Source organism: Procambarus clarkii, chromosome 73 (genome assembly GCF_040958095.1).
Source record: "Procambarus clarkii isolate CNS0578487 chromosome 73, FALCON_Pclarkii_2.0, whole genome shotgun sequence".
NCBI classification, from domain to species: domain Eukaryota; kingdom Metazoa; phylum Arthropoda; class Malacostraca; order Decapoda; family Cambaridae; genus Procambarus; species Procambarus clarkii.
In genome coordinates, this window is record NC_091222.1 from 22,259,846 (window position 1) to 22,274,604 (window position 14,759).

Below are 14,759 nucleotides of genomic sequence, written 5' to 3' on the forward strand. Positions count from 1 at the left end.
AACAGGAACAACACCAATCACGAGTACAACAACAGGAACTACAGCAAGAACCACAACATCAACAGGAACTACACCAAGATCCACCACAACAACTGGAACTACACTAACAACCACCACAACAACAAGAACTACACCAGCTACCACAACGAGAGACGCTACACAAATAACTACCACAACAACAGGAACTTTACCAACAACCACAACAACAGGAACTCCATCATCAACCACCCAAGCAACAGGAACTACACCTACAACCGCAACAAAAACTATACCAACAACCACCACAAAACCAGGAACTACACTAACAACCCCCCACAACCAAAACAACTACCACACCAACAGGATCAACTCCAACCTCCACAACGAAAGGAGCTACACCAACAACTATCACAACAACAGGAACTTCACCATCCACCAGTACAACAACAGGAACTCCACCAACAACCACAACAACAGGTAGTGCACCAATAACTACAACAACAGGAACTTCACCAACAACCACCATAACTAGAAGAGCTTCACCAACAACCACTTCCACAACAGAAACTACTCCAGCTACTAAAGCAGGATCTACACCAACAACCACCACAACAATAGCAACAACACCAACAACCATAACAACAACAGAAACTACTGAAACAACCACCACAGCCACAGGAACTATAACAACCACAACAACGATAGGAATTACACAAACAACCAACACAACAACAGGAACTACACCAACAACCACCACAACAACAGGAACTGCACCAATAACAATACCAGAAACTACACCAGCAACCATCACAACAACGGGAAATGTACCACCAACCACCACAACAACAGGAACTGCACCAATAATCACATCAGCAGGAACTACATCAACAACCACCAGAATAGCAGCAACCACACCAACAGCCTCCACGACAACAGGAACTGCACCAATAGCCACAACAGGAAGTACACTAACAACCACTAAAACAACGGGAACTGCACCAACAACCACCATTACAACAGGAAGTACACCAACAACCACTACAACAACAGGAACTGCACCAATAACCACAACAACAAGAACTTCACCAACAACCTTCACAACAAAAGGAACTACACCAACAACCACTACGACAACAAAAGGAACTATACCAACAACCACTACCGAAACAGAAACTACACCAGCCACCACCAAAAACACAGGACCTACACCAATAACTACCACAACAACAGGAACAACAACTACAACAACAACAGGAACCTCACCAACATCAACCGCAACAACAGGTACTTCACCACTAACCCCCAACAACAAAAAGAACTACACCAACAACCATTACCACAACAGGAACTACACCAACAACTACTACAACAACATGAACTACACCACCAACCCCCACCACAACAGGAACTACACCAGCGACCACAACAATAGGAACTACACCAACAATCATTACAACAACAGGAACTGCACCAACAACCCCCACATCAACAGGAACTACACCAGCAACCACAACAACAGAAACTACACTAAAAACCAGTATAACAACAGAAACTATACCAACAACCTCCATAACAACAGGAACAACATCAACAACTAATACAACAACAGGAACTACACCAACAACAACCAAAACAACAATAAGATCACCAACAACCAGTTCAACAACAGGAACTACACAAACAAGCAAAGCAAAAGGAACTACACCAACAACAACCAAAACAACAAGAACTACACCAACAACCACAACAAAACCAGGAACTAAACCAACAGCCACCACAACAACAGCAACAACGCCAACAACATCATCAACAACAGGAACTACACCAACAGCTAGCACAACAACAGGAATAACACCAACAACTACCACACCAACAGGATCAACTCCAGCCTCCACAACGACAGGAACTGCACAATCAACCACTACACCAACAGGAACTGCACCAACAACCACAACAACAGGTAGTGCACCAACAACCACCACGGTAACAGCAACTACACCAACAACGACCACAAGAACCAGAACTACTCCAACAACCAACACCATAACAGGAACTATATCAACAACCACTACAACAACAAGAACAACGCTAACAACTTCCACAACAATAGGAACTACACCAACAACCACCACAACAACAGGACCTACACCACCAACCACCACAACAACAGGAACACCACCCACAACCAGTACAGCAACAGAAACTGCACCAAGAAATTCCAAAACAACTAGAACTCCATCAACAACCACCACAGCAACAGGAACTACACCAGCGACCATAGCAACAGAAACTACACTAAAAACCTGTACAACAATGGGAACAACACCAACAACCACCACCACAATAGGAACAACATCAACAACCACTACAACAACAGGAACTACACCAACAACTACCACAACAATAGGAACTACACCAACAACCACTTCCACAACAGAAACTACTCCAGCTACTACAACAGGATCTACACCAACAACCACCATAACAACAGGAACAACACCAATCACGAGTACAACAACAGGAACTACAGCAAGAACCACAACATCAACAGGAACTACACCAAGATCCACCACAACAACTGGAACTACACTAACAACCACCACAACAACAAGAACTACACCAGCTACCACAACGAGAGACGCTACACAAATAACTACCACAACAACAGGAACTTTACCAACAACCACAACAACAGGAACTCCATCATCAACCACCCAAGCAACAGGAACTACACCTACAACCGCAACAAAAACTATACCAACAACCACCACAAAACCAGGAACTACACTAACAACCCCCCACAACCAAAACAACTACCACACCAACAGGATCAACTCCAACCTCCACAACGAAAGGAGCTACACCAACAACTATCACAACAACAGGAACTTCACCATCCACCAGTACAACAACAGGAACTCCACCAACAACCACAACAACAGGTAGTGCACCAATAACTACAACAACAGGAACTTCACCAACAACCACCATAACTAGAAGAGCTTCACCAACAACCACTTCCACAACAGAAACTACTCCAGCTACTAAAGCAGGATCTACACCAACAACCACCACAACAATAGCAACAACACCAACAACCATAACAACAACAGAAACTACTGAAACAACCACCACAGCCACAGGAACTATAACAACCACAACAACGATAGGAATTACACAAACAACCAACACAACAACAGGAACTACACCAACAACCACCACAACAACAGGAACTGCACCAATAACAATACCAGAAACTACACCAGCAACCATCACAACAACGGGAAATGTACCACCAACCACCACAACAACAGGAACTGCACCAATAATCACATCAGCAGGAACTACATCAACAACCACCAGAATAGCAGCAACCACACCAACAGCCTCCACGACAACAGGAACTGCACCAATAGCCACAACAGGAAGTACACTAACAACCACTAAAACAACGGGAACTGCACCAACAACCACCATTACAACAGGAAGTACACCAACAACCACTACAACAACAGGAACTGCACCAATAACCACAACAACAAGAACTTCACCAACAACCTTCACAACAAAAGGAACTACACCAACAACCACTACGACAACAAAAGGAACTATACCAACAACCACTACCGAAACAGAAACTACACCAGCCACCACCAAAAACACAGGACCTACACCAATAACTACCACAACAACAGGAACAACAACTACAACAACAACAGGAACCTCACCAACATCAACCGCAACAACAGGTACTTCACCACTAACCCCCAACAACAAAAAGAACTACACCAACAACCATTACCACAACAGGAACTACACCAACAACTACTACAACAACATGAACTACACCACCAACCCCCACCACAACAGGAACTACACCAGCGACCACAACAATAGGAACTACACCAACAATCATTACAACAACATGAACTGCACCAACAACCCCCACATCAACAGGAACTACACCAGCAACCACAACAACAGAAACTACACTAAAAACCAGTATAACAACAGAAACTATACCAACAACCTCCATAACAACAGGAACAACATCAACAACTAATACAACAACAGGAACTACACCAACAACAACCAAAACAACAATAAGATCACCAACAACCAGTTCAACAACAGGAACTACACAAACAAGCAAAGCAAAAGGAACTACACCAACAACAACCAAAACAACAAGAACTACACCAACAACCACAACAAAACCAGGAACTAAACCAACAGCCACCACAACAACAGCAACAACGCCAACAACATCATCAACAACAGGAACTACACCAACAGCTAGCACAACAACAGGAATAGCACCAACAACTACCACACCAACAGGATCAACTCCAGCCTCCACAACGACAGGAACTGCACAATCAACCACTACACCAACAGGAACTGCACCAACAACCACAACAACAGGTAGTGCACCAACAACCACCACGGTAACAGCAACTACACCAACAACGACCACAAGAACCAGAACTACTCCAACAACCAACACCATAACAGGAACTATATCAACAACCACTACAACAACAACAACAACGCTAACAACTTCCACAACAATAGGAACTACACCAACAACCACCACAACAACAGGACCTACACCACCAACCACCACAACAACAGGAACACCACCCACAACCAGTACAGCAACAGAAACTGCACCAAGAAATTCCAAAACAACTAGAACTCCATCAACAACCACCACAGCAACAGGAACTACACCAGCGACCATAGCAACAGAAACTACACTAAAAACCTGTACAACAATGGGAACAACACCAACAACCACCACCACAATAGGAACAACATCAACAACCACTACAACAACAGGAACTATACCAACAACCACCACAACAACACGAACTACACCAACAACCACCACAACAACAGGAACTACACCACCAACCACCACAATAACAAGAACCACACCAACAACCACCATAACAACAGAAACTGCACCAATAACCACATTAACAGGAGCTACACCAACCACCACAACAACAACAAGAATCACACCAACAACCACCATAACAACAGAAACTGCACCAATAACCACATCAACAGGAACTACACCAACACCCACCACAACAACATTCACCACACCAACAACCAATAAAATAACAGGAACTGCACCAACAACCACAACAACAACAGAAACTATAATAACAACAACAACAGGAACTACACCAGCAACCACCACCACAACAGGAATTACACCAACAACCACCACAACAACAAGAACTGCACCAATAACCACAACAACAGGAACTACACCACCAACCACCACAACAACAGTAACTACACAAACAATCACCACAACATTAGGAACTGCACCAATAACCACAATAACAAGAACTACACCAACAACCAACACATCAACAGTAACTAAAGCAACAACAACAACCACTAAAGAAACTACTCCAGCAACCACAACAGGAACCACTCCAACATTCATAACAACAGAAATTTCACCAACAACTACAACAACAACAACAGGAACTACACCAAGAAACACAACCACAACAGGAACTACACCAACAACAACTACAACATCAGAAACTGCACAAACAACCACCTCTTCAACAGAAACTACACCAACAAACACCTCTACAACAGGAACTACACCACCGACCTTAACAACAGGATCTACATCAGCAATAACAACAGGAACTACACGAACAACCTCCACAACAACAGAAACTACACCAACAACCACCACAAGATCAGGAACTTCACCAGCGACCATAACAACAGAAACTACACCAAGAACAACAGGACCTGCACAATCAACCACTACACCAACAGGAACTGCACCAACAACCACCACAACAAAAAGAACTAAACCAACAACCACTACCACAACAGAAACTACTCCAGCTACCGCAACAACAGGAACTGCACCATCAATCACCACAACAGCAGGAACTACACCAACAACCACTACAACAACAGGAACTACACAACCAACCACAACCTCAACAGGAAGTTCACCAGCGACCTCAACAATAGGAACTACACAAAAAACTAATACCACAACAGGAACTACACCAACAACCAATACAACAACAGAAACTACACCAACAACCTCCACAAGATAAGGAACTTTACCAACAACCAAAACAAAAACAGGAGCTACACCAAGAATCACTACAACAACAGAAACTACACCAAGAACTACCACCACAACAGGAACTACAACAACAACATCAACAACAGAAGCTACACCAACATTCACTACAACAGAAACTACGCCAAGATCCACCACCTCAACAGGAACTACACCAACAACTGCGACAACAACAGCAACTATGCCAAAAATCAACACAACAACCAGAACTACATAAAAAACAACTACAACCACAAGAACCAAACCAACAACTCCCACAATAACAGAAACTACAACACGGACAACAACAGCAGGAACACCACAAACAACAAGTACAAAAACAGGAACTACACCAACAACCTCCACAACAACAGGAACTGTACTAATAACCACAACAACAGGAACTACATCAACAACCACAACAACGATAGGAATTACACCAACAACCACCACAACAACAGGAACCACACCAACAACCACAACAACAACAACAGGAAATAACCACATAAGCAAGAACAACAGCAACAACCACTAAAACAACAGGAACTGCACCAACAACCACCACAACAAAAGGAACTACACCAACAACAACAACAGGAACTACACCATCAACCACCACAACAAAAGGAACTACACCAAAAACCACCAACACAGTAGGATCTACACCAACAACAACTACCACAATAAAAACTACTCCAACTACTACAACAGGACCTAAACTAACAAGCTCCACAACAACAGAAACTACACCAACAACCAGTACAACAGCAGGAACCACACCAACAACCACTACAACAACAGGAACTACAACAACAACAGGAACTACACCAACAATTACTAAAACAACAGGAACTGCACCAGCAACCACCACAACAACAGAAACAACACCAACAACCATCAAAACAACAGGAACTGCATCAATAGCCACATCAGCAGAAACTTCACCAACAACCACTAAAACAGCAGGAACTGCACCAACAACCACATTAACAACAGAAACTTTAAAAACAACCACAACAGGAACTACACCAGCAACCCCCGCAACAACAAGAACTACACCAACAGGATCACCTCCTCCAGCCTCCACAACGACAGAAGCTACAACAACAACTACCACAACAACAGGAACTACACGAACAACCACAACAACAGGAACTGCACCATCAACCACTACAACAACAGGAACTGCACCAACAACCACAACAACAGGTAAACGCTGCACGTACTAATGGCTTTACAAGAGTGTTATTACTGTACTATGCAATGTATTCTCACAAACCCATTGTACCTTCTTGTACATTGTACAACTTACTGAACGTATGCCTATCTGGGTGCCAATTTTGGAGGAAATTGGTTGATGTCAACCTCAGCCACAGATGACAGAATCTCTGACTTAATTTACTGTTAATTAACATAAATGGGTGTCTAATCTTTCGATTTTATTCAATTTGCATTAAACTTACACCTTATATGTAGAGCTTATGTCTCTACAATCTCTCTAAAACACTTTATTCCTAAGTTCTTTTATCGATTTTATAAATATATAAAAAAACATGAAATATTTGCATAAATTTTGGGAGAACTTTGACTATTTGTATTAGTGAAACTAACCATATTTTGGAAAATCCGCATAGAGGAATCCTTTAATGTATGCTAATGTGATAGATTAGTGTCATAGAAATTATATTATTTGAACACTGTGGTTGTAGACAATTTTTTTTAAATGTATAAAATTCGTTGATTTTTTTCTCCCTTTTTATTTAGGCTCCGATATTGGAACTTGGAACAGTTGCAGCCCTTTTTGTATACAACTTGTCAAAAAAGATTGGTTGACATTGAACAACTGTTAATATTCGGTGTTATGGCCCTATAAGACAGCAGTTGCTTTCCATTATTATTACTAAATTCATTGTGCCAAGCTAGTATTGAAGTCCTTAACAATGGTTGTTTGGTGACCATTGTGTGCACATTAACTAGTAATATTATAATCAAAAGATTTCTGAAAACATTATAATTATTACTTTCTTATCTGTTTTAATTTCATTAATCATTTCTTCCTCACTTTTCCCTAATAACTACGAAGGAATACAATTATGATGAGAAAGCACTGAGATATATGAGGATAAAGAGCTGTGATATGAAGAAGAGATGCAAGGCACGAGGGCATCGCTCTGCTGTTGATCAAGATTGAGCAGGTGATCAAAATTATGACTTACAATATATATATTTAAAAATCCTGCAAGGATAAATAAACTATGTTACATTAAGCACATTTGTTTATTAATTGATAGAATGCACTTAGTTACAGTGACTTTTATGTAGAGATAAGAGTCAAGTTCTCTATAATAATTAAAGGACCATGAGTAAGGACCAATTAATATGCTTTATTCTAAAAATATAAATTAATAATAAACAATAACTATATTATTCACATACATCAAAATAAAAATAAAAATTCAACGGTATATCAAGTACAAATAGCAAGGTAAGGTCAGGTAATTATCAGGAGAAAGCACTATGCCATTACAATTATTTAGCACTTTGAAGGAATGAGGTTAAGTGTATGGGATAAGATGGAGGAAAGGAATGATATCCAACCATTTGGGCAGTTGGGAATTAAAAGCTGACCTGCAAGAAGTGGGAACATTGATGTACCGTCTAGTCCAAGTTGGTGGGCAAAGTCACAATAATGTGGTTGAAAATTACACACCCAACCCAAACATCTGAAATACAATTAGTCTTAACATTTCAGTCCATTCTGGACAATTATCTAGTTTTAATAATGGTCCACGACAGACTGATATGACTTCACTTCCTTAATTTTAAGATGTGTGAATGAGGTGATGAATCAAATCAATATAGGCTACTTAGATACCTGGCAACACACACACGCCTATAGCTTATGATTATATGCCTATATAGTCAACATTTAAACTTAAGAGCTATATTTTTAAATTGACATCACTTTTAATAAAAAGTAAATATCCTTGTAAATAATAGTTTATAAATAATTACATGAATAATAATAGAAATTAGTCCTAGTCTAAGGTACTACCATGAAATAAATGTTACCAGGATAATACAAATTCCAGTCACGCTAAATATAAATGTTCCATGTATAATACACATTCTGGTCAGGCTAATATAGATGTTCCCTGTATAATACACATTCTGGTCAAGTTAATATAAATGTTCCCTGTATAATACACATTCTGGTCAGGGTAATAGTGACGTTTCCTGCATAATACACATTCCGATCAGGTTAATATAAATGTTTCCTGTAAAATACACGTTTTGCTCTGGTTAATATAAATGTTCCCTGTATAATACACATTCTGATCAGGGGGAAGTACATTATACAGGTTCCCTGTATAATACACATTCTTATTAAGAGCTATATTTTTAAATTGACATCACTTTTAATAAAAAGTAAATATCCTTGTAAATAATAGTTTATAAATAATTACATGAATAATAATAGAAATTAGTCCTAGTCTAAGGTACTACCATGAAATAAATGTTACCAGGATAATACAAATTCCAGTCACGGTAAATATAAATGTTCCATGTATAATACACATTCTGGTCAGGCTAATATAGATGTTCCCTGTATAATACACATTCTGGTCAAGTTAATATAAATGTTCCCTGTATAATACACATTCTGGTCAGGGTAATAGTGACGTTTCCTGCATAATACACATTCCGATCAGGTTAATATAAATGTTTCCTGTAAAATACACGTTTTGCTCTGGTTAATATAAATGTTCCCTGTATAATACACATTCTGATCAGGGGGAAGTACATTATACAGGTATTATACAGGTTCCCTGTATAATACACATTCTTGGGGGTGAGCCACAAGTGGCTCCCCCAAAGATAATCCCAAATCCTAGGAAAAGTCAAATGATCCTTTGACCATAAGGAATAGAAAGTACAGTGGTACCTCGGATTACGAGCGTTCCTGGTTACGAGTTTTTTGGGTTACGAGCAGGATTTGCTCAGAAAATTTACATCGGGATACGAGCGTTGCCTCAGAATACGAGGGTGTTGATACGTGTACAGGCCGACCTAGCGCGTGGTGACATGATGATCGCCCCTCAGTTTACCAGTGCTTCGTGCCCAGTGACTATCCCACCTGAATTCTTCACCAGGAATTACAGTGTTTTGGCTGATTTTTGGCCATTTGACCATAAAAGTTGTTATTATATATCTCACCATGGATCCCAAGAAAATCAGTGGTAAGGTTCAAGGCAAGAAATCGCATGTGAGGATGACAATAAAGGAAAAACAAGAGATCATTCGGAAGCATGAAAATAGTGCACGTGTTGTTGAACTTTGTAGGCAGTACAACAAATCCACATCAACGATATGCACTATACTTGCCAAGAAAAAGGGCATTATGAGTGCTAAAGTGGCAAAAGGCGTATCAACAATCACGAAACAAAGACCACAAATACTTGAGGATGTGGAAAAGTTGTTATTTATTTGGATACACTACAAGGAGTTAAAGGGTGAGTGTTTCAGAGGCCATCATTTGTGAGAAAGCCAGGGTATTGCACGAAGACCTTGTAAAGAAAACCCCTGGAACAAGTGCAAATACGATAGACTTTAAGGCAAGCAGGAGATGGTTTGAAAATTTAAAAAAAAAGTGGTATTCACAGTGTTGTGAGGCATGGGGAGGCTGCCAGCTCAGACAAACCAGCGGCTGAAAGATTTATTGAAGAATTTAAAGAGTTTGCAGAGGCTGAGGGATACTTACTGCAACAAGTGTTTAATTGTATGAGACAGGACTGGTCTGGAAAAGATTGTCTAAGAGGACATACATTACCAAGGAGGAAAAATCATTGCCCGGACACAAGCCTATGAAAGATAGGTTTACGCTTGAGCTGTGTTCAAATGAGAGAGGCAATTTGAAAATTAAACCCTTGCTTGTGTATCATTCTGAAAATCCAAGGGTTTTCAAACAGTATAAAGTGCAGAAAAAACAATGTGTGTGATGTGGAGGGCTAATAATAAGGCATGGGTGACTAGGATTTTTTTTGGGAGTGGGTGGATGAAGTGGTGTACCCCTGGAAACACAAACCGTAACTGTCTCTATTTTGCACTTGTTACAACTTCTGGGTTAGGCTCCCAGAAAGGTAAGGGCCCCTAAACCAACCCCTATTCTGGTTAAAATTGCTACAAAAAGCCAAACTAGTAGACAGAACTCCCCAAACATAAACGAGCAAATTAGCATGACGTCACACAATCATCACACCACTGTCTGCACAACTCCTCCCTCCCGGAGAGAAGGGAAGGGGGAGCCCCAGACCCCAGCGTCGGCAATCCACACCCCAGTTCTGAGGCTGGCTATCAAAACACGCAAAAAACCGCTGACTGGGGGGGTAGGAGGGTTGCCGGGGAGCCACCGGGTCTCACCCAGAAAATCACATTTCATTACATTCAACACTGGTTTTCTGGGGGGAGCCCCCGTCGGCTCCACTGAGCTACCTACCGAAAAATGAAAACCAGAGGGATTTACTCGGGAGGCGGTCGCCGCTCACACCTCAATGCGAAGAAGAAACAACTGTTGCAACCGCCGACCAAAAGCGACACAGGCCCAACTAGGCCCAGGAACGTTTACCACGTAATGTGCAGCCAAGATCCTGTTCGACCACCAAAAACCCTGCGCCCAAATGTCAACCCAAGACATGTTACCAAAAACAGCAATAAGTGCAGAAAACTTACGAACGTCATGGGCACGGGGATAGACCGCAGGCTGGCAGGACTGAAGAACCCTGCAGACGACCTGATAAACCCGAACCCTGGAACAGGGAAGAAGGGAAACCGGATCAACTCATAGCACATCCCCGGTCATGTAGTCCGTGGAGCGCAAATAACAGCGGAGAGCCAAACCGGACACAACACATGATGCACCTCTGGCCTAACAAATCAAGCATCAACAACCCAAAGACCCCTCAGGAAAGCAGCAGTCTCATTCTTCGCCAAAAAAGAAGGAGATGGCTGCAACCGAACAAAACTACCACCAAGACCAAACGAGCAGAAACACCTGCACCGGAGGAGAGCATTAAGCTCCCGACCCGACCCCCAGAGGCCAGTGCCAACAAGAAAAGAGCCTTGGAGAAAAAGTCCTGAGCCAAAGTGGCCACTACAAACTAAGAAGAAGAGAGATAAGAGAGCACCCTGTCCAACGAACAGGACGGCTCAAGCGGTGCACAAGCAGGCCGGAGGTGAAAGAACGCACGAGACAGCTTGCGAAACGGTACTGAAGTAACATTAATACCAAAAGCAAGCTGCCGCGGCTCCACCAGCACTGCACGATAGGGAGTGACAGTATTCGGCATAAAACGAAGGTCCTGGAACAACCAAGAAAGAAAGAAAGGACAAGACAACCTTGACAGACAGCAAAGTACACCTACGAAGCAAAAGAAAGAAATGGAAAGATCGCCAGGAGACTTCATACTGCTGCCAAGATGAAGCCCGCAGATGGGACACCATCAACGAAGCCACCTGATCACTATAGAGATGCAAACCGTTCTTGCACTTTCTTTAAGTCAATATTGACTTATAGAATAAGTGCATATGTGACATACTAATTTATTGTGAATATTTTAGTTTACCTTGAAACGCTTCATAGAAAACACCGACCTTACCTAACCTTCTTAGTATGTTAAGATAAGCATCTTATTGCTTCGTAATTACAATTATTACTTAACCTATTATAGGTATAGACTAAGTAATAATTGTAATTACGAAGCAATAAGATGCTTATCTTAACATACTAAGAAAGTTAGGTAAGGTCGGTGTTTTCTATGAAGCTTTTCAAGGTAAACTAAAATATTCACAATAAATTAGTATGTCACATATGCACGTATTTAATAAGTCAATATTGACTATAAGAAAGTGCGAGAACGGGTTGAGAGATGATGATAGATACGAGTCAAATATACCATACGCAAAGACTCAAAGATCGAACCAGCCACGTGATGTACCGGACCGATCTGCTGAAAAAGGCGGAGCCACGGGAAAACCTCTGGGTTTGGATACCGAGCAAACAGCCCCTGAAACCAAGTCTGGGCCGGCTACCACAGGGCCAAGAGGACTACTCTCCTCTGGTAAGTCTCCAAGCGAGTCAGGACCTGGAACAACAGCGGAACTGGGGGAAAGAGGTACAGGAACCTCCACCTTAACCAGTCCTGCCAAAAGACATCAATCCCGACGGCCTTGCAGTCGGGGAAGGGCGCCACGTATATCGGAAGACGCCGCGACCACACTAAGGCGAAGAGGTCCATCTCCGGGCGCCAAAACATCTAGGAGAGCCAACTGAACGAGTCGGCGTCGACCGTCCATTCCATGGACAGAGGAATGAACCGAGACAGGCCATCTGCCAGGACGTTGGACACCCCTCAAACGTGAACTGCCAGAAGAGCCATACCACGAGAACTTAGCAGACAAGTCACCCGAAGTGACCAGCCCCAAAGAGCCATGGACCGCATCGAACCCCCTCGGTTCAGACAATGAACCACCAAGGAGCAGTCCAAATGGAGCCTGATTGTCAATCCACGGGCAACTGAACCCTCTGAAGAGAAAACCACACCACTGCAAACTCCGTGCTGTGGGCTCGAGGGAAGGACAGACCCCTCCGCCCCTGGCCGGCCTAGTGAGCACTGGTCACAAAGCCCCAGACGAGAGAGGACGCGTCCGTGAACACACCAAGTGAGGTCTCGGGTAGGCGCCAAGGCACTAAACCCTGGAAAACCTGAAGAGGAAGCCAGCGACACAGCAACCAACGCAAGGCCCCTGGGGGTCGCGAGAGAGGCAGAAGGGACGTCCCCAAAGGAACCAGAACAGCCGACGAAGCCAAGCCCGACCCAGTGGGTACACCATCATCGCAAAGTTCAGGCTCCCTCACAGACCCTAAAGCAACAGCCGGGTGACCCAGGAGCCCTCCAGAAAACGGCAAAGGCGGGAATGCAGGCGAAGCAGAGATCCAGAAGGGAGAGACAAGGAAGCGGTCCAAGAGTCCCAAACAAGACCCAGCCCAGTCCGAACCTGGGAGGGGACCAGATGGAACTTCCGCCGGTTCATCAAGAACCCGAACCCCGGCGAGCTGGGAAAGAACCAAATTCCTGGCGAGCAGACAAGCGGACTGAGTGGGAGCCCATACCAGCCAGTCGTCGAGGTAGGCCAGCATCCGAACACCTACAAGACACAGACGGGCCACCACGACCCGGGTAAAGCGTGTGAAAACTCAAGGTGCCAGGTTCAATCCGAACGGGAGACAACAAAAGCGGTAACCGACGGGCCCCGCCAAGAAACCAAGCCAGTACCCTAAACCCCGGATGAATTGGGATGTGCCAATACACATCCCAGAGGTCCATGGACACCATCCAAGTGCCTGGCTAAAATAGCAGCCAGACCTGGGACAGAGTAGTCATCCGGAAGGAGGGGCAATGAACCCAAGGGTTCAGACAGGACAAGTCCAGAATGAACCTCATATCTGCACAGTCCCATTTTGGGACTGGAAACAGATGAGAAACCCATCTGAGAGATGTCGTCATTTTGACCATGCCCAAGTGAACCCGTAGGAGAAGAGAAGTCCTGCTAGCCCCGAGTCCCCCGAAGGAGGAGCCATTCAACGCCACCGCAGGCCGTCGGA

The 14,759-nt window shown here is 43.1% G+C and overlaps 1 protein-coding gene across 1 annotated transcript in view; it reads right to left on the bottom strand.

The window, feature by feature from the left end:
- The window catches only part of LOC138356659 (uncharacterized), a 46,852-nt gene extending 41,115 nt beyond the window's left edge, over positions 1-5,737 (bottom strand). Inside the window, exons 1-7 of the mRNA XM_069312850.1 lie at positions 5,239-5,737; positions 4,003-4,647; positions 3,273-3,497; positions 2,802-3,098; positions 1,538-2,713; positions 808-1,032; positions 337-633 (exon numbers count right to left, since the gene is read on the bottom strand). Coding sequence (XP_069168951.1) covers positions 337-633; positions 808-1,032; positions 1,538-2,713; positions 2,802-3,098; positions 3,273-3,497; positions 4,003-4,647; positions 5,239-5,737 — 3,364 coding nt within the window. The remainder of the gene's footprint in view (positions 1-336; positions 634-807; positions 1,033-1,537; positions 2,714-2,801; positions 3,099-3,272; positions 3,498-4,002; positions 4,648-5,238) is intronic.
- Between the last annotated feature and the right edge of the window lie 9,022 nt (positions 5,738-14,759).